This window comes from Sinohyriopsis cumingii, chromosome 3, assembly GCF_028554795.1.
Source record: "Sinohyriopsis cumingii isolate HCF-2022 chromosome 3, ASM2855479v2, whole genome shotgun sequence".
NCBI classification, from domain to species: Eukaryota; Metazoa; Mollusca; class Bivalvia; order Unionida; family Unionidae; genus Sinohyriopsis; species Sinohyriopsis cumingii.
This window is the reverse complement of record NC_142963.1, coordinates 77,172,807-77,195,611: the sequence shown is the minus strand read 5'-3', so window position 1 is coordinate 77,195,611 and position 22,805 is coordinate 77,172,807. Positions and strand designations below refer to the sequence as shown.

At 35.5% G+C, this 22,805-nt stretch overlaps 1 protein-coding gene across 1 annotated transcript in view; it reads left to right on the top strand.

Moving 5' to 3' along the window:
• Positions 1 to 22,805, top strand: part of LOC149803147 (uncharacterized) — a 38,717-nt gene that overhangs the window by 15,688 nt on the left and 224 nt on the right. Inside the window, exons 4-5 of the mRNA XM_089953893.1 lie at positions 20,525 to 20,706; positions 21,834 to 22,001. Of these exons, the coding sequence (XP_089810019.1) occupies positions 20,525 to 20,706; positions 21,834 to 22,001 (350 nt within the window). The remainder of the gene's footprint in view (positions 1 to 20,524; positions 20,707 to 21,833; positions 22,002 to 22,805) is intronic.

Sequence of the window (22,805 nt, the reverse complement as noted above, 5' to 3'; positions counted from 1 at the left end):
ATAATACAATTCTGAATTCAAGAAATACGTTTATATGATATATTTTCACCAAACAAAGCTAAATTAAGGAATTTCTTATTTACTATACCACGCCATGTATGATAGAACATCCGGTCTAGATCATCTAATTGCTAGACTGGTCAAAGGGAGTTTACTCGATAAATAAATAATCACACATACATACACAATCTCGCATTATATTTCTGCACTGAACAAGGAAAATGCACTGATTTTTAATTCTAAACACTATCGTGGACCTATGAGTCAGTACATTGCCACACGATACAGACTAGACGCTGGATTCTGCACTCAGTAGGCTGGAATATACATGTCGGTTTTCTGTAGGTTAGATGTAATGATGACCTTGAGAAAGGCAGATAGCTTCCATTTCCTCAGCATAATATAGCCAGTTATGTGTTAAAGATGCTGTCAAAACCAACAAAACAAAACAAACCATTATGGTCAGTAGGGAGAATAACCTGTCTGTGTCTATGTGTGTTCAACTTGCTCCACCAGGCATCACAGACCTTGGATGTTGTGTATGATTATGACCATAAATTACCTCCCTTTCATGAGTCAAAACATAAGTAGTATAATAATGACAATTTCTGACCCCCCCAAAAAAATAATTCGAGGTGGTGATGATAGTTAACAGTACTGAAAGGTGATTTTCTGCTTATATTTTTTGGAGAAAGTAGATCTGGTTATATTTTCTGCTACTTTTTGCACTGAATATGAGTGAATATCAAAGTATTTCGCAGTTGAATGCAACGAACGAAATATAATTACTTCGCCAGTTTCTGTGTTTGTGGAATTTACCGCCCTCTTTCCGATTGTTTTACATCTTCCAGTATTACCACGTGCAGAGTTCACGCTTTGTGTGACAACACGAAGGTTGGATAAATTATTGTTTTGAGGATCCCCGTCAACATGATCAATAACAAGACCGTCATTGATCATCCCATTATGACATTCATGCACAAATCTATGACAGAGATAGCTTTTCTTTCCTCCCTCATATGTGAACGCTAGATAACCAGAATTAATGACATGACCAACTGGTCTCCTCAACCTACAGTGTCTGATCATGCCATTACGATCTGATTCATAGTTTGTTATTGTGGGATGTGGGACAAATATATTTTGCTCCATATATGCAATAATATTATTTGTTTAAATCATTGTTTGTCTGAAATCTTGATATATAATCCTCCACGGATTTTATAGCGTTTTCACTATTATTAATTTTTTTGTCGTAATATCTTTTAAGTTCTCTAAACCGTTTTCCACCGCACTTTCCACATAATTCTGTTTTTCCTCGCACTCCAATACCACATCGCAGACACGGTATTGGTCCTAGACTTCCTCGTCGTATACTTTGTAAGTGCATCCAACAAAATTATTTTCTGCAGGATTTGTTGCATCGATTTACTGAGCCGATCATCAACCATTTGCATTGAGACATTGTATATATATAATTTTCTTTATTTAAATATTTGTTTTAATTATATGAATGAGTTTGAGAGATTATCCCAAACTAGGTCTGTTAAATATAAATTCAACCTCGACAGATTATCTCCAGACTTGCCAGTACGAGATTTGGTTGATCCGAAAAATAAAAGTTTGATCAATAAAATTCACGACGCCAAGAAAGAATTTTACACGGATGGTGCATCTCATACATGGTCAACGTTCAAGATTATACGCAATACTGTCAAGGACGCCACAATGAATGACAAGCGAGCGGCAACTATCATTAACTACATCGCTGAGTATGAGGGCAATCAAAAATATTTCTTCAGAGTAAAATTTATTGTATTAACAGAAACAGGTAGTTGGATTATCCGTGACAAATATGATCCTGTCCTTGGCAATAATAAAATTGCCATATTAAGTAAAAATTCCAGACCGGGTCTATTGACGGGTATTGACAAACCGTATTATGAGCGAGCGTATCCTGTAACAGCGGTTATTTATGGAATCTATGAGATAAATAAAAAACCCAACGTTGATAAACTGACACCCATGAAATTTTCAAGGTTAAATTATGTAGCCGAGCGAGTAATAGAACACTTTACAAACGCGATGCGTGGAAATGGATTAACTGATTTAAGACGTAAAAAAATAAACTCGTGGGCTGATTCAGTTAAGGATACCGGTGCTACAATAAAAGATGTTGCTGAGTTAGGAAAAATATTAAAATTTCCAATAACCGTAGCGACAATAACGGGAGAAGTACTGTACGAATCAAAATATAAATCGAAAGGAGCTTCAATAAATATTATTGATCATAACGCGCACGCATGGACCAACGCAGTAACAATATTTCCACGTGATCGAACTATTAGATTTTACCCCCCAGATATGTTTGATTTTATCAACGAAATAAGTAAAAACGATCCTGTATCGGTATGGTTATTTAAAAGTAATGAGGAAGGTGGATTTGATCAGTTTGTTAGACCAAACGGTGAAATATATCGAACAGAATCTCTCCATGACGAGATGAAAAATCTCGCGGATAAGTTTTTAGAGTGCTTGCACTCCACGGAAAATACTGACAAATTACTAACTAATTGCTTTACCGTTCCATCTGTTGCGGCTCATTTCGCTAGAGAAAGAAATTCATGGAAACCAACACGATTTGATTTACTCGAGGATGTACGCGCAAGTTGCGTCGAATACGGACATGGCGGATTGTGGAATACCAAGTATAATTACAACGATGTTATTTCGGTTGATATGGTTGCATGTTATCCAGGAAGTTTTCTAGGATACGGAGATTGTTCTGTATACTTTAAAAGATTCGGTCACCCTACAAACGAGATGACGCGAGTGGCAATTAATGGACCATTACCTGATTTTGATCTGACTGGATTCGCTTGTGTTGAATCATTCGAGCTTAAGGAAAATCTTCACAAGATTTGTTATGTTTGGTTTGGCAGACATTTTTGTGAAAAACGTTGGGCGCCTATAGTTTTATTAGATATATGCTAGATTGTGCGATACTGACATCGTTGGTGGTTAGTGAGGCAATTATATCATATCACGCGCAGACAGAAGTTTGGTTGCCCATGCCAGATTCTATCAGTGTTGATGAAGTTATTAGCGAGTTTAAGGAAAAATGTCCTGATGTTTCCGAAGATGATATTATCAAAGAAGCTCCTAAAATTCTCGAGATTAAACTCAAAACCGCAAAACATCTCGGTAGAAAAATTATAGGTAAATTTACTCAGGGTGGTGCATATGATCATAAAAGACATCACATACGATTAATTTTAGATGATGCCGAGTACGATTTTATAATTGCTGATACAACAGCGAGAAATATATTTGTAAATCGAGAAAGTGTTTATTTATCCGACGGAACAAAATTGGGTACGATCGTTAGTTACATAAATGATATCTCCCCACAGTATACTCATCTAAGATCTTCCATGTTGGCTTATGTTTCCATAAATTTATTATCGATGATTAATAGATTTCCTGAGACCGCAGTCAGAGTCTCAACAGATTCGTTTTATATTTCCAGTAAATATTTAGAGTCTGTTATGAAATTTACAAGTAATGATGAACGATGGAGTTCGTGGAGAATAAAAAAGGAAATATTACACAATTATACAGAATCAGCAGATGTTCCGATGAGACATTTTTATCGTAAGTGCAATAAAATATCAGAAATGTCGAAAGCGCCGTAGTTGAGTGATCCAATAACTAGATATAAGACAGTATATCTCAATGGACCTGGTGGATGCGGCAAGACGACTCGAGCGATTAATGTTTTTAGAAATTCAGATATGATCGTGCTGACACCCACACATAGACTTGCACGCGAGATGAAACAACGGCAAGTACAATCGTGTACGTATCATAGTTTCTTTCGGTGGCGCGGGGATACATGGACTCCTGAACGAATGAGAGAAAAGTATATACCTAAAATAATTATTTGGGACGAGATATGTAGGGTGTCATTGGATACATTAAAAACGTTTCTTGATTGGTTGCTGACGAAAAATACCGCTGTGGTGGTGTATGGCGATCATGGTCAACCGCCGCCTTTTGTTGGACCATCTCCACATGATTGGTTAAAAAATTTCGTCGATTATTACGAAGAAATAGATGATGATCATAGAGCTCTCGATGCAAATTTAAAGGAATTTAAAAAATTAATCAGATTACAATCAAACAAAATTCAGTGTGAAATAATACGCGGAGTAATCTCAGAGACCTCAATGAGTGATTTTTTGAATTTATGGAGACCCAACGATTTGATCGTAGCAAGCAGAAAAATAATCAGAGACGATTTACAACAGCAGTTATTTCAGCAGATAAAGAAAAATATTCAGAATTACCCGTACCGTTATGTTACAGACCATCAGATACACGAAAACAGAATATTAATGTTGATATTCCAGGACAGACTGAGAATCAAAATCTCGTATTAAATGATATTGTCGCCGTTGATATCAGTGTGGTCGAAGATGCATTACACGCTGACAAATCTCCATGGGAGTTGGGTTACGCTATGACGATCCACTCGTCTCAGGGATTAACTATTTCTGACACACGAGTCTGGATTGTAGACGATCACATCGAGTGGTCAAATTTAGTTTATTTAGCGGTATCGAGGGTAAGAAATATATCTCAATTACGTAGAATTATAATTCCTGAAATCGTTAATAAATTTAACGTCATTGATGATGATATAATAAGAAAAAAATTAATCGGATACAAACAATCTGATAAAAAAAAATAAACGCGACTTTGATCTTGATGTTGAATTTATTATTGAGTTAAAACAGCAGCAGAATAATCATTGCGCAAGTTGCAATTGTATAATGCTGTGGAGGTATTCGAGTAATGATTCAAGACAATTTACCGTAGACAGAAAAGATAATAGTCGCGGTCATACACGAGAAAATACCATGTTGACCTGTCTTGAGTGTAATCGACGTCGGGGTGCAGGCACCCTTGGCGCTAGTGCTAGTTAAGTGATCGCGGTGGTAGTTGTGTATCCTTGGGAATTATTTGTAATTGCTCACGTACAAATCCACGTTGAGGAGCAGCCGAATCTAATCTGTAGATTGCAGGTCTACCTGGCGATCTTGTCACGGTGGATATTTTGTGTGTGGTAACACTCCAAATAGGATCAGTCGCTCTCGCGCTACCACCTTCAAGTTCACCCGGTTCATATAAATATCTAACTGTAACATCACCCAATATTTTTTGTTTTTCAATATCCTTTCGTTGTATTGGTATATTTTTTTGTGTGACTGCGCTAATAGGTTTCATGTTGTTTGTTCGTGTGATCTCGCTATTTAATGCAGCTATCACGCTTGGTAATCTTGCAACCCATTCACGAGATCTTTTATCTTGAATAAATTCCTTAGCATATTGATATCCAAATAACCGCTCAGCAAGTGTTCGATTAAATCGCTCAACAATTGCCTGATCACGGTGAATTGCAGTATGACCTAGTCGTATTTTGGTATTATGTCGTTTCATCGACGATGATACTGGACCAAGAAATTCCTTACCAGGATCAACCTGTAGCAGCTGTGGCCATCGTAGACCACTTTGTGGTCCACCACCTCGTTGATAAATTCGTTCAAACGCATCGGCTACTTCAGATGATGTTTTCGTTGATAGTGGCTCTGCCTCTTTATATCTACTTGCAACATCAACTACAGTTAACGCGTACTTGTACGTTTTCCACGCACAGTATCATGTGGTAAAAACAGAATATCTGCTTGATGAACTTCATTAGGAACACTAACATCGAAATAACGCGTACTGAATTCGTTTCGGTGGTGGCAGATAAATTTGCCATATTGCCTGTTTGGATAACCACGCGCTAGCAGTAGAATGTTTAACTGCTGCTGCATCAGCGAGTTTACCAATTGCTGCTTTGCCTCTCCAATATCCTCTTGGTGAATAATAAATTAATTCCATTATTAATTACCAGCCCCAAACGCTAATTTACTTTTCATCGCAGATCTTACTAACCAACTAGCTAATGATTCTCTGATATTTTTATTTTTTACGGAATTTAACACGTGAATTAATTTCACATCTGCAATATGCCTATCCTGTTGATTTTTACTTTTATAAGCTACATCATGAATATGACAAGCTCAATCAATAGCGTTTACTGGTTCCTCGCCTGGTTTTGGTTGATCCTGATTATCGAGCCTGATATCGAGTCGAGTACCAGGACCGCAATAACTATATCCTGGTAAATGTTTTTCTCCTGGGTATTTAGCCCATGGAGTACCCGGAAACTTTGACATCAAATTAGCAACATCACCACCGCGCTTATTAGGTAAAAACGAAAATTTCTTTCTACCGCACACAGAACATTTTCCACCATACGCTATTTTTTTATTTTTTGTTATAACTTTAGCTAAATCAGTAGTCGGAGTTTTAACGCTACAGCGTAAACAATATAAATTCATGTTATAATATATATGGATATAATTGATTTCTCAGCAACTCGGCAGCGAGAACCTGTTAAGCATCATCCTGCGCTACCTAATTCCATCAGAATGATTATCATAGGACCATCTGGATCGGGTAAGACGCAGTTATTACTTAATCTGATAATGAGATGGTTGAAATGGGATAAATTATATTTGGTAGCACCATCCGCTGATGATCAACGATGTTATGAAGTATTAAAAGATTTTAACGAAAATGCAAGATTACTGGATGAAGATAATGATGTTATAGAGTTCATAACAGATATTGATGAAGCACCGTCCGTTGATTTTTTAGACGGATTTATTAATAATTTAGTTGTGTATGATGATGTGATGCTGGATAAACAATCAAATCCAGCCAGGATATTTTCTCGCGGCAGACATTAAAATACAGATGTTATCTATGTTACTCAACGATATACACAAATACCAAAAGTAATCAGGGACAATTGTAATATTTTAGTTGTGTTTAATGGCGTAGACACACACACGCTGCGAAATATTCATCAAACTTGGTGCAGCGGTGACATGGATATAATTAAATTCAGAAATTTCTTTTCACGATCGCAAGCTACTCCGCATGGATTTATAACAATAAATTTACATGATCCTAGAACAAGATATCGTGTGGGTCTTGATAAAATATTTGGATGATAAAATTAAATTTAATTAAACAGATATCATTCATATAATGAACAACTGTGCGTGGTTAATTCAAGGAACAACAGATAAATGCAACAAAAGGTGTCGTGGAGAATATTGTAAAAACATAATTATATTTTAAAGAAAAATCCTCATGCTGGTTCACGAAGATGTGTTGGACGTAACAACGGCGTTAGAGGATTATATCAGATTTGCAAAAATTGCGGTGGAGATCGATACAGAAGTTTGATGAACTATTACAGAAAAAGAAAGAACATAAATCCAAAACCACCATCAGAACTTGAATATTACTTGAAACATAGAACAAATAAAGATGAAACAGATGAGGAGAACGTGTTGAGAAATATTCATCAAACTTGATATGGTGGTAAAAATTTCTTTTGCAACATGAATAGCAGCAGAGAGGGTTCGTCTACAATCTTGTTTGGGACAAACAATAATCGTAGACGTGGTATGACCTATATGAACGAGCACGGATTTTTTTTTGGTCTAACACAAGGGTTTTGCTCGGGTAATTTGGTCTGTTCACGCTCTCTGCTGCTCGGCTAATGTGGTTATGTGAGAAAGCTTGCCGGTAGCTTCTCGTGGGTCGGTGGTTCTTTCCGGGGGTTTCCCGTGTTCTTCCTCCACCATTTATACTGGCCGCCATGTATAGCCTATCTTGTGCTGAAAAATGGCGTTAAACACTACAACAACTGCAACAACAAATAAAAATAAAAATTTACTAGACCGTCAAAATTGAATGATATTATTACACAAATTAAAGATATTATTACACAAATTAATGAAATTATTACACAAATTAATGATATTATTACAAAAGGAAAGATTACTACGTCAGCCAGATCCTTAAGACAATAATGAAACAACAGTACTCAATTAAGACCTTCAAGGGCCCTAAGCACTGAACAAATATTAGTGTGTCTCCACACCCTTTCTTAACAAGAGCTAAAAAGGTGGGAAAATACCAGCGTTGGCATCATTCCATATCAAAATACACTTACATGGAGATCGAAATAGTTATATATAATACATTCATTGTTATCATCAATAATTAATTTGAATTTTTTTCTGGTACCCCTGTTAGGCTGGTGCCCTTAGCGTGCGTAATGGGTAATCCGGCACTGTTGAACATTATTTGTTTTCTTTTACACAGGTAATAACACAATATATACAGAGAATGGTTATGGGGAAACAAATCTTTATATGTGTTGTTAGGCTCTTAAAAATTTAAACTTTACTTACCTTGGCCAAGCAGACCTTGTATGATTATTATTATTATTATTATTATTATTATTATTATTAGTAGTAGTAGTAGTAGTAGTAGTAGTGGTAGTTGTTGTTGCTGCTGTAGTAGTAGTAGTAGTAATATCATTTTCAAAATTCTATATTACAAACTGAGACAATTTAAAAATAGAAAAATAAATATTTGACTGTAATTTCTTTATTTGAAATGTTATTGTGTTGTTTTAACAATATTAGCGGAGGAAAATATTCGTTGAACGAATCACTGGTAAATTAACGAACATAAATTCAATCAGCGCTATTAATGAAAGAAACTTGGCAAACAAAATACACATTAGCGAGAACATTGTTACGTGAAGTGTGTGATTGACCTTTGTCCATAATTGAGGGTAGGAGTTTGGACCTACCTGACTATTGTTATGTTAAAACATGTTTCTTTGGATCTGAGTTCATAACATTTGTTTTTCCTTTGAAACTCCTGATTAACCTGGTGCTTGTCACGTTCTTTGATAAACGATCAGTAAAATATTTTCTTCATTTACAACTTAGAATGTTATAGAAATAAAAAAAATCGCTCATCCCGGTCCTCTTATTGTGTCCTATGTTTGTATATTTATGTTTGTGTCCGTCAGAATTATCCATTCCTATTTTAACATATGTCTAGACGAGTAAGTGTTTTAGCTGTGTTCAATTATAATTTGAGAGGATTTATTTACTGGAAGTATTAATTGGAATGATAGAGTGATCGTTGTCTTTAGGACGAAATCAAAATTTGGAATTAATGGGAATTAATTCAAAGACATTCTGGATTATATCATTGTAATACACCAAGACGGCTGACACATTAGCGCGTTCAAGACTACGAGCACAACAGCAGTTGTCGCTCTTTTCTGTTATTTATTGTTAAGACCAAAGAGTCGTAACGCAAACCAAAACACGGTATGCCAAGAATAACTGAAAATTATTTAAGTTTTAAAAATATTCAATTAGTTGAACATCTAGCACATTAGGAAAAATGTTTCTGAGAAACAACATTGAAACTATTTTAAGTTTGAGTACAACAATATTTGCTTTATCTGTGATAAAAGGTATGACTATATCAACTTTTGCTCTTTATCAATTACAAAAGGTGTGACTATACCAACTGGTAATCTGTCTTGTGAATGAATGAGTGAATGCGATTATATTTTTAACGTTGCTTTAACAATTTTCCAGTCATATCGCTACGATGTCTGCAATGTGGCAGTTTAAAGTGATGTCTAGCACTGGGCATCACGCCATAGACATGTCTCACCCAGTCACAGTATCCTTCCACCAGGCCGACTTCTTAATGCTGAGCTCCTAACGAGGCAGTTGTTAGTACCATTTTTAGATTTCTTTGGTATGACTCGGCCGGGGTTCGAACCCACGACCTACCGCATCCGGGGTGGACGCTCTAACTACTAGGCCACCGGAGCGGTGTGCTCTGTCTGTACAACTGTTTTGTAGAGGGCGACTAAGGAAAAGGTGGTAGTGGGGTTACATCATAAAATTAAGATGATTCTTTCTTTGACAAAATTAAAAATGGCTCAGTAGTAATTAGTCATTATTTTATTCAGCCCCCTCCCCCAAGTCTTTAAAAAAACCTCTCTCTTGATGATATTTATTTGTGATCTTAGCATAATATTTTACTTGTGTTGACATTATTGAATTTGTTATTTACATTAATGACTACAATCGTATGCAAAACAGCTAACATAATTCGCGAAGATTAGGACTTGTGTTAGTAATTCTAGGATTTTTTAAAGGATTTAATTCGCAATACCGTAAGTTCTTTTAACATTTTTTTAATACTTTGTATTCAAGGGAAATAAATGATGTGCTGAATTTTACAAAGCGTGTTGCTTCCCTCTCTTTTCTAATAATAATAATAATAATGATAATAATAATAATAATAATAACAATAATAAAAAATTTTAAACGATCTTTAACGAGGATAACACATTAGGTCATGGCTAATCCATCTGCCATGTGGTCCTCAGCTTTCGTAATCGGGTATGTTAAAGAAAAATACACAGAATTAAAATACAAGACCATGCACATAACCAGGTATCGTCTCACACTCATTCATACATATTTAACATAAATGACTATGTGTGACTATACTTGGAAACATACAGATATGAACAATATTCAATACACAGGTTACCTACATTTCAGCATAAGTCGTACATACTATATATATATATATATATATATATATATATATATATATATATATATATATATATATATATATATATATATATATATATATATATATAACTTATTTTAAGACTTCAGATTCGTAATAGTATGAAGTGACGCTGTAATGAAGTGACACGGCAATGAAATGACACTGTAATGAATTGACACGGCAATTTAGTAACATGGCAATGAAGTGACACTGCAATGGACTGACTATAAAATATTTAACATTCATATGATGAAAATAGTATAATTAAACCAAATGTAACTTGATCAATACCGTCCATGCTCTCTTATAAGACAAGTCAGGCTGCAAACAACAAAGATCCTATTCTACCGTAGCATAATGTACCTGCAGATCAGGGACTGTGTTTTTTTAAATACTGATTATTCCTAACAAACTGCACACATTCAAACCTGCAGGAGCGTTTTGCGACGGCATATATGAGTCTGTGTAGTTTTCAGTTTGACTAGACTTATAAGCGAGTATATATGGTATCATTTTTTACAGTTGATATCAAGTTATGTCCATACAAACTAATATAAACACCATTAAGCCAATGCTTGACGTACCCCATTTTTCTAAATTAATAAACCGGAATAACGGTAGTCACTAATAAGTCATTGACTATCTTCATAATTGTATACCTGTTGCATACAACATTCACAACTTTGCCCCATTTATTAATTTGTGTAACATTTAGTTTATAACTCTGATCTCAAAACAATATCAGAGGTTTTACAATAGTCAACACATATACAGAATAGTTTCATTCTTCCAACTTTCATTGGTTGCTAAGCTACAAAATTATTTTCACAATAGAATAACCTTGTCAAAAAACCTATCACTATGTTACTACTTTTTACGAACATAGTCATCCTTGCATATATGACTGAGGTTACTAATGTTTCAAAGAGTTATCGATCGATATTTATTTCTATTTACTTCAACAAACTTTGCCTTGTATATAGACTGCATAATACATTCAAGCCAGGAATTGGGGGGTAATGCCATAATTAAAATCAGAATTAAAGACCAGTATGCATTCTTGTAGCAGCAGATTTTGAGTACGTTTTGTAAATTCCTGTTATTCATTAAACCGCGTGCTTTATTTTGCATACTCATATAAGTTTTTGATACTTATACACTTGTGTTAACACTATTTAATATATCATTGTAACGAGTGCTTGGAGTAAAGGTCATTGCAAAATAACACTGATTAATGACAATTTTCATCCATTTCCCTACAAGTGTCATACAATTATTCCAATTACACCGTTTAATTGTCATAGTTTTAAGGACGTATCTTGATGAAGGAAGTAAGAATTCTGAAAAGAGCTGAAAAAATCAAAGAAACCTGGGTGCGGGATTGAGCGATCTTCATCACAGAAAGAAAGATGAATTGGTCATTCGAGTCACAACTTGGACATCAATGCTGGCATTGACTGACTACTTCAATCTTGCACTTTGCATTAGAGAACAACCTACAGCATCAACCTTACTGGCACATGCACCTGATTCTTACAAAAATCCCTTTTGCTTCATCTGACGCGGAACAATTTTCAACGCTATTCTTGATAACGGACATACATTTAAAAGTATCAATACGCTTGTCACATAATTCACTTACCTGTTCAAATAAGCATGTCTGTTGAAGATGGATTGTAATAGTAGCACAAATGATTTCTATCTCCATGAGAAAATATCACCCAAGAGGGCTTCACCAATTCGATGTTTTTGTTATTTCTTATATTTTGTTTTCTGTTTTGAATTTATCAATGACACTGTTACATTATGTTCATGTTTACAGTACGGTTAGTTAAGTTCATATTCATATTGGGGCCCCGAGTGGCCGAGTGGTCTAAAGCGCTCTCCGTTAAGGATCACTGCCATCTCACCTCTGTCTGCGTGGGTTCGAGTCTCGGATTCGGCCAACGTGAGAAAGCTTACCAGTAGCTTCTCGAGGTCGGTGGTTCTTTCTGGGGATTTCCCGGGTTCTTCCTCCACCATTAATACTGGCCGCCATGTATAGCCTATCGTGTGCTGAAAAATGGCGTTAAACCTTACAACAACAACAATAAATGTTATTCGACATCCCTTAATTAATGTCTACCCTTTACGATTCGAATATAGAACTTGGTACCCGTAGAATTAAGAGAGTATCCTTCATTTCATAATTTCAAAGCCTGCTTGAATCGAAAGAAAGACGTCACTTAGCAATTGATTTAACTCCCAACCTTTGGCTCTTTTTCCTTTTAACCACTCGTACCTTGTACACCATCCAGATTTGTGATTTTCTATTTGTTGTTACTGTTGGGGATACCGTACTTTAATAAGCTTGTGCTTTCTACCTGATCCGCCAAATAATATATTTGGAATCTCATTTAGCAAGGTTTTTTTTAAAAGTAAATATGGTTTAAACTCAATACCGTATCGATCTTTTTGATCATGTAAATTTGTTATAACGTACTTCACACCAGTATCGCAGATTTTCAAGAATTTATTCTTAATGTTGTCACGTGTATAGGTTTTAATAAGCAGCAACACAAGAAAGAGTGAAAACAACAAGCTTTGAAGACAAAAATGTAATAATTTATTTTCCTGGAAAAATTCTGTAAAAATGAAATTATATGAACTTACGGTTTTAAGAATCAAATCCAAAAATAAGCCGAGAATAATCCATGAATAACATTTTTGAAGTCCTAGTAGCAAAATGTTCTAAGGATTTCAAGTTCGAGTCCCGACGAAGAATACAAGATGGAAGACGATGACATATGCTGTAACATGTAGTGTTGAAGTCTACAGTTCTTCGTGGAAACAAGATTTATCACTCCGGTTTTGGAAATTTGAATAAATTTTTATAAAAACTGTCCCTGTTCAACAATTTCACCTGAGCACATGTATTTTCCAGAAGAAAAAAAAAGAATTAATCCTTTTGAATCCAAATAATTTGAAATAACTCCAAACAGCACAGCATACAACTTCCAGTGCAACAGCCCAACTTCTAGTTGAGAATAACTCTCCAAAACAAAGGTTATATCGTATTCTAAAACGTAAAAAGAGGGTCATTTGATTATGTTCTAGAAACTCGTAGAAAATATGTACTTGTTAAAGATCATGTCCACCCAGTGTGGCCCTGACGAAAACCAATCATTTTCTCTAAGAAATAAATTTTAAAAATTGTTTACATCTTAAATGCGTAGTCCCATCATGACTTCGACAACAACCAATTACTTTAAAATAAAAATAGAACTTGTTTACGTGGCTACTACTAATTTTGAATCACGGTCCGGATGTAGATCAACACCTGGTGTTTATAAAACGAACAGTCAAGGTCACACTATTTTCTGGAGATATTATCATCTCCAGTGAATAAATTTACATTACAATAGCATGTAATGAAAAATATTTTTAAAAAAATTAAAACTGACAAACAATTAAATTGAAATAAATATGTATTAAATCAGATACAATTAAATCGAATATACATAACAGTGTTATGAATTATCCCGCCACCATACTTTTGTTTCATTATGTTCTTGCTGAAAATGCTTTCCAGTATTCAGGAGTTATTGTTTCATAATTACATGTACGTTTGTAAGCAGCTAACACAACAATAGTCGTATCCTCCCCCATTGCATTGGTTTGCATTTGTATGGTCTTCTTTCTTCTTATCGATTAGGTATTTGTTTTTTGCACTCGATGTATTTCCAGTCATGCTGTGTTGGAATTCGAAAATAATTACAAAACAAATTAAATTATTTCATATTTGAAGTATTGTTATTTGAATTCAATGTATCATCATTAGCTAACTGTATTGTACATTTTGACATAAGTTTTCGCATCTTGAAATGAACACGATATGTGACTCCTCGTTTAAAGAATTGTGGTACATTTCTGTCTATTAAAATACAAGTGGGAAATCCCACAACTAGATGCTGCTTTAAAAACTGCCAAAAAAGTTCACGTCGCACTTAGTTATATATCTGTTCATCGAGTTATTGTCACATTTCAAAATAGAATTTGTTTAAAATAATCTGTAATTCCCCATATTTGAACAGTTTCAGTATATTCAAAATCTCATTAAATGCATATGCTATATTACCTAGGTTACGGTGAGTTCAAGTAAGGTAGGTTGTTACCGTATGTACTCGCTTATAAGATAACTCCAACTGCAAACTGTACAAACTCAGATCTGCCGTCCAATAATGCACCGACAGATCTGGGTCTGTGTAGTTTGCTAGGAGTAATCAGTAGAACAAACAATATAGATAGACCCTGATCTGCAGGCTGACGATACGACGTCAGATCAGGATCTTTGTTGTTTGCAGCTTGTCTCGTCTCATAAGCGAGTACATACTGTACACTGCTTAGGAATCTAAAGAACATCGAGTCCGAGACAACGCTTCGAAAGTTCGGTCATCGGAGATGATTGCGCATGCAGTCAGATTGCAAGCAGAGTATATTACTAGAGTTCGACACTATTGTCGGTCTTTCTCTAGGGCGCACAAGAGCAACTCATTCTACCTCAGTGAATGAAACTAGTTGAACCTATTATTTCAGCTTTAAAAACAATAATTTGAAATTGACTTTTATGTCCAAATACAAAGAACATCTCCTTATTATATTTCCACATATACATTTTCCCCCATTTTGCTAATATTTTCATTTTCTCCACTTAAAAACCTTTTCAGCTTGTTCCAACAATTGACTGATATTTATATAAGAAAATGAACTTCCAGGATCGCTGTAAAATATTCTAAACTATCTATCAGTCATTTCAAATTAAAATAATATCACCTAGATAGTATGATGTGCTTAACACATTTTATTTAGGTGTGGTCAACAAGCCAACAATAACCCCAATCCCAACAGGTCCTTTCATTTTCAACAATTAACAACGAATATTCAAGCCTGTTAAAATGTATGAATGATTTCAGTGTTTTGGCGAATTTTGGCCTCTCGTGTTGTTTAATTCAAACTAACTATTGCATAGACTGAGTTAACATGTGTTATTTTAAATATAGCTTTGTCCTCCTTTAATTCCAATCCCTGATTTCGTTGTTGATTGACCTTATAAAGTTTATGAGATCTTAAATTCTTCATAAATACATCCGGATGCACATTTGTGCATTTATTCGCATCAATAACGTCATTTATCCTTCGTCATACTTCACTGCTGTAATCACATTTCTATATTGATTAATGATACTTACCTGTTACCATAGTTGACGTCATCTGCGAATACGCATCTTTTCTGAAACATTGAATGATATCGTATTGCTATTTAAAATCAGCAAATAAACAGTTTTCTGAAACATTTTAAGATATTGTATTTGATATTTAAATCAACAAATTGACATTTTATTTCTCATGAATTTTTTCTTCAACGCGACTAGTTTTGACGGCACTTATATAGCGTCCAAATATGTAAGCACATATTATATTTTTAATACTGAAATTGCTATTTCATTGTGAGCTTATATATCAGATGCATATCCCTGTACATTGTTGAATTCAATCCAGCGTATCATTTTGCTATATTTTATCTGCAGAAGTATTCAAATGATTACCGTTTTGCGGTTATCAATTTTCGTGATTTAATTGAAATTTGTTCTTTTTCCTTCGTACTAAAAACTGTGATTTGGAGACGGGGTCCTTTTGTTTTCGGAGAAGGATTATTCTTTGTTTGGTCTGTAAATTCGTTATACGTGTGGAAAATAACCAGAATCCACCAAAATTGATACCCCATGAATAGTTAATAATAATAATAATAATAATAATAATAATAATAATAATAATAATAATGAAGACTTTGTATAGCGCCTGATCTTTAGAAACTCTAAGCTCTTTACGACATAAGACAACGCCAATAACATAAAAATATATATAATGATATGATTACAAAAAACAAACAGCATTAAATTAAAAAACATAAAAGACATGCTGAAAATATTTAGGGTAGGAAACATTATTAGATCTTTAAGTTTTTCTTGCAGTCGAAATAAGTGCGTTTTAAGAGCACTCTTGAATGGGATCATTGTGTCTTTGTGTCTAAGTTCAGTGGACAATGCATTCCACGTTGCTGGGCCCTGGTATGCAAAAGAACGTTGTCCATATGACTTCGTTTTCATAGTGGGAATAATGAGTATACGATCGTCAGAAGAGGAGCGTAAGTATCTTGCTGGTGTGTACACATGGGTGAGGTCGGATAGGTATGTTGGACTGGAGTCCCTCAATGAAACATTGCACAGAGAACACATTTTGTGTTTGATTCTGGATAGAATGGATAACCAGTGTAGGGTACAGAACAGCGGGGAGGAGTGCTCTGATCGTCGTACTCTAAGTATGATCCGAGCAGCTGTGTTTCGAACTTTTTTGAAGTTTCTGGAGTAGATATTGAGATGACATAATTGAGTTACAATAGTCCAGTCTTGAAAGTACATATGAACACACAAGTGTTTTAGTGGCATCAACTGAAAAATATTTGCGGATGCAGCTGATGCGTCTCACATCAAGATATGCAGCCTTGCACATGTTCATGACATTTTGGTGCAATGTGAGAGTACTGTCCAGCGTAATACCAAGGTTTTGTACTGACTCTGAATTTAATGTTGGTGCTGCTGATATTTAATGTTTGAGGTAAAGGATGTGAATGAGAAAGTCGTTGTGTTTTGATCAGAATGGCCTCTGTTTTATCATCATTCATCTGCATAATGTTACATGTTATCCATGATTTCACATCAGAAACGCACCTCTCCACACCTTGGATGGTAGCATCAAGTTCAGTTGGGTGGCTAGAATTGTATATTTGGGTGTCGTCAGCGTAAAATTGTTGAGAAACTGGATGATGATATATAACACTTGAGAGCGGCTGAGTGTACAGAATGAAGAGAACAGGTCAAATAAAAGACCCATGTGGAACACCACGACATAGATTAACTGGGCTATAGTGTATTCCATTTGCAGACACAATTTGTGTCCTGTTGACCAAGGAGGACCTGAACCACAGTAAGTCTGTATCATGAATGCCAAATACATGCTGGAGACGGTGAAGTAATATATCATGGTCTATTGTGTCAAATGCTGCACACAAATCAAGGTGAGTGAGGACTGTAACCTTTTCGCTATCTAAAGCAGAGAGAATGTCATTAACTACTTTTAGAAGAGTAGTTTCAGTACTGTGGCAAGGGCGATATGTAGATTGTACATTGCTAAAAAGACTGTTTGAATTTAGATGAGATACAACTGCGATATAACAACCTTTTCAAAGATTTTTTATATGAATGGGAGATTAAAAACTGGGCAGTAGCTCTTTAAATCGTTATGGTCAAGTTCAAATGACCTTGGTGCACTCTTCATCACGATTGTACGTACTGAATCTATAGAGACAGGTTCAAATGCTGCTAATGGTTGCCGCTGAAATTATGGCTCCCAACTGTATGGTGACGATGAGTCAGTTGAAATTCTGTTGTCAAGCTTGTCTCTAATGGCTTGAACTTTGTCACGGAAGAAATTAGCAAACAGGTCCGGAAGGTCGACTGGAGAGAAGGTAGTTGGAAGTCGTGTTGATTTGTTCCTTGACATTAGCTTGTTAGTAATTTCGAAGAGCTCTTTGCAGCTAAACCTTTCCATGATCTTAGTACTGTAGTGGGCTGATTTCGCTGCATGAACTATGTTTGTGACGTTCTTCTTAGCGGCTTCATAGATTTGGTTATGAATAGTATGTGTGTGATTTGGACTTTTTAACGTAGCTTTAACAACTATTCAGTCATATCGCTACGATGTCTGCAGTGTGGCAGTTTATAGTGATGTCTAACACTGGGACATCATGCCGCAGACATGTAGCATGATGTCACACCCAGTCACATAATGCTGACACCAGGCCGACCAGTCCTAACACTAGCCCCTTAATGCTGAGCGCCAAGCGAGGTAACTGTTAGTACCATTTTTGCATGTCTTTGATATGACTCGGCGGGGTATCGAACCCACGACCTTCCGCATCCAAAGCGGACGCTCTAACCACTAGGCCATCGGAGCGGTTATTTATGAATAGTGAGTCTGGTGGAAAGCCAAAGCCTCTCAGAATATTATCATCACGTCTATGACTAATCCAGTCTAAAATGTGACCATGTTTATGGGTGGGTTGGTTAACTGACTGTTTGAGGTTGAAAACATTAATGGAATGTAGGAGTTTTTATGTGTTTGGGTTTCCCTGACAGTCAAAGTGAAAGTTGAAATCTCCAAGAATAATCAGGTTGCCACCTATCGAACTTCCATACACCAGGTGATTCGGAAACTGATCCAAAAAATTATTCAGTCAGCTCGTGTTTTCTACTAGGAGGAGGGCGGTATGGGCAGACAAAATGGACTGACCTTTGCTCCAGTGTGAGTGTGGTTTGGACTAGTTCAAACGATGTTTGGTAAAAATTGAAAGTTGTGGTGTGGTTATAACGTTGGATCATGGAGTTATTTGTGATGACAGCAATTCCACCTCCGCGAGAGTGACGGGGAACGACTTGATGAAGTAACCTGTGGGTGTTAGATCCACACACTTGGGCTCATCGCCTGATGTTTTTAGCCATGTTTATGTCAGGAAAAAGACGTTAATATTCAGATCGTTGATAACATTTCTGTGCGCTTTTCCGGTGGTCCTACTGATTGGGAATTGAATAATGCAATATTCAGGTGTATCTCCTGGATAGTTGACACAAAGGTTGACGATTTTATAGTGATTTAAATTAGGTTATCTAAATTAACGGTCGAATTTTTAAATTGTTGAGCCGGAAAGGGCATAAGGGAGATAACCGGAATTCTTCTTCCTGTTCAATGCCGGCCAGCTTTGAAACAACGTTTCTTTTTTTCGCTTCTGTTTACAATTAAGTAATGATGAATGTTATCCCAGTTCGTTTAGACTAGAGCGCAGTGTAGCGTGGAGAGCCAAGGAGTGGTCATTTAAAGCAATTAATGAGGGTCCATCATAGCGTAAACGGGTTGACTGGCGAGTATCACGTGATGACGGTTCGTTAGATAGCAAAGGAAGTTGTTGCAGTGGAGCAAAACAGCTGAGACAAAGTCTAATTGTTCTTGTTTCCAAAACAAGGAGATGAAGAAACACATGAACTGAACAGCCAATGCATGACGAACGCAATAACGTAGCGAAAGACAGACAACAAGCACATATATCATGAAAAACGGCACCAAAAAAAAAAACGGAACAGCCAGTTAAGCGATAGCCGCCATTTTGGCAATTTAATTCTACATTTATCTTCAAAACCTAACTGGTCATGCTCTTTACGTTTTTTAAAATATATTTTGTAAACAATATCGCCGAGTATTGGTGGTCCACGATGTTTGTATTTCAATTCTAAATAGCATCGTTTCCCAACAGGAGAAGGTGATTCACAAGTATGGGCGTAGTTTAGTGATTTTTAATTTGACTTTTAAAATACCATTCAGTCTTGGTGGTCTGGTAAATATTTGTTGTTGGTCATTTTTAATATCCTCATGTGTATGTATGTATGTATGTATGTATGTATGTATGTATGTATGTATGCATGTAGGTAGGTAGGTAGGTATTTATGTATGTATGTATACTTATTGTGAAAAACAGTACATAATATAGGAACCAGAGCTCATCATTTGTAATTACTATTTCTCAGAGACACAAACATAATAAAATTAATAGTTTTAAAATGAAAGATAAAGAGGTTACATATGTGTTTTTTCCAAATGGTCACAAAAGAATCCTTATAAATTGTTTGATCAAATCAACCGACACAAAGAGGTTAAATACAGAACATGATGGAACGAACAAAATAATAAGTAATGAACGAATTTGCGAGAAAGAAACAAAAGAAAAAGGAACACTGCTCTAACTTAAGGTTATGTTTCATCTTGTTTTACCTGGCAGATGCATCTTCAATTGCAACAGCAAGTTAATGAATGCTGACCTTCAGTTGGAGATGGGGGTTACAGGAAACGACACAATGAAGAATTTGATTGATCAAAACGCAACGTTTAACTGGGATATTAAGACGTGGTCAGATTCTTCAAAAACTTTTGAGCCAGCGTCGGGAATAGATACTCAGACTGGTAGGTTTTGTACATAAAATAAATTTGTTGTTTATTTAATTGTCTCATTATTAATCTTTAATTCATTAATTATTTCGGAGCAAAAAAAGAAATGTTCATACATTTGTAATATGGTTATACCCTCATATTGACAATAACAATGATTTTTCTTGATATTGTTAATGTATGTGACATACCAGTTGGAGATGTATATTGTTCCATTGTGTTGCATACTTTCACTCCATTAATTTACATGAATTGTTATTTTCTTTGCTATTTTGTAGATTTGGCATACTTTCACTCCATTCATTTAAATGAATTGTTATTTTCTTTGCTATTTTGTAGATGAAAAAGGCATCAATTTGCCTCGAGATTATGTGTACATTGTACTATTAATTAATTCTGAGTATATAAGTTTGCCTCTGCTAATATTGAGCTTTGTACGTGCGCTCTTGCGAACTAGTTTATTCAAAATTTATTGATTATCTCTATGAAGTTTACAATAATGTCACAAGTTCGAAATGCTGAAGCTTGGAAACTATCGGATTTAATGTCTAAGAATCAGCTGTGATATGGTTTACTAGTGAAAGCGGCGAAGCAACCGAGATTTATCCACCCTATGTGGATTCGCATCTGAAATCCGTTTGACCTAATCAATAATGGGTATTTTTCATGTAAATGTCTAGAAATGTTACAATTGCGCTAAAGCAACAAGTCAGCGACGATTGTCTGGAGAACTTAAACATTATTTGTTTAACAAAAGTAGAGGATATTACGCTCAAACTTTTCCATCCATGGCTTTCATCTGACTCCATGAAATTTATAGACATATAGACAATTAAAAACAAGTAGCTCTGAACAATTATTCCATTGGAAATAAAAAAAATTCTGGCATATAAAGTACATATGACGACATGACAGGAGAGCAGCTGCATCGTTGAACAAAGTCGCCCCTTTTTTTAACATGATTTGTATACAAAATAGGTAAGCAGCAAATTAAAACTTAATGCAAGAATCCGCCTTTTGAACGTTAATCTATATTCCCTTGCTAGTGTAATCAATGTATAAGACTACTTTTGTCACAGTATGTGAAAATTAAGATAAAAATTACGTCATATAATGTGGTGTTCTCCTTTGTATTACTACAGGAATGCGATCGCAGGGAATAAATATCCTGAAAGGATCTTTTAAGTTCGGCTCCAAATACCTGATTACCGCCCAAATGAACGTTGGAAATAGACATGGTTCATCGAGTAAACAGTGGGCAAGCAATTTACCGCCCTACAATGGAAACTGTACAATCGAAACGAATTACGGTGAGAAAGAAAAATACCATTTGCGATATTTTTTAATATTAATTCACCTTGGGTATTTATCGGTCCATCTTTCAACCGCATTGGGTAGTTTGTTAACTTGCCAAGCGCACAATACTGCCTTAATACGTGTTTATTTCAAAGTACTTCACGCCCCAGACACTGCACTAAATAAGTTTTTTTTTCCTGTACTGATGTGCTGTTAAACACCATTATATAAATAAGTATATATCTATCAAAGAAGAGCAGACGACGTAAGCCGATATCTTCCAGCTGCCGCGAACCTTCTTGAAAACGCTGCAAAAATGACATTTTTTGAAGAAAAGTGCAGAACTCAACACTGGGTAGTCGTAATTAACTGGAAAGGTAACAAGCTTTGACAGTTAGTACATGCTGTAATAATAATGTCCAGTGCGCTCTTGACCACATAAAGTTTTCAGCACTTTTCGCAAAGTGAAGAAAATATTTGTCTACTTCTTCATCTTGAACAGGATGTACTGACGTCATATTTCTGATAACATAAAAACATGACCTTGCGTGCAAAGCGGACAAGTGTGCACCCCCCACCATGTCAGTTTTAGTTCCTTTAATCTATATTTCATTTCCATTTCTTATCTCTTCATTTGCAGTTGTGTTTCCCCCACCTCTCTGCATTTGTGTTTCTCTTTCTTCTTTTTGTCTCTGTCTCTTCCTTTCCTTTCTTTGATAACAATATAAATTAAACATATATAACACAATAATCAATGTTTCAGTTGAGCTTTCATGTACGAAGAGAGATAATGTACATAACCAATAAATAGTTGGAAC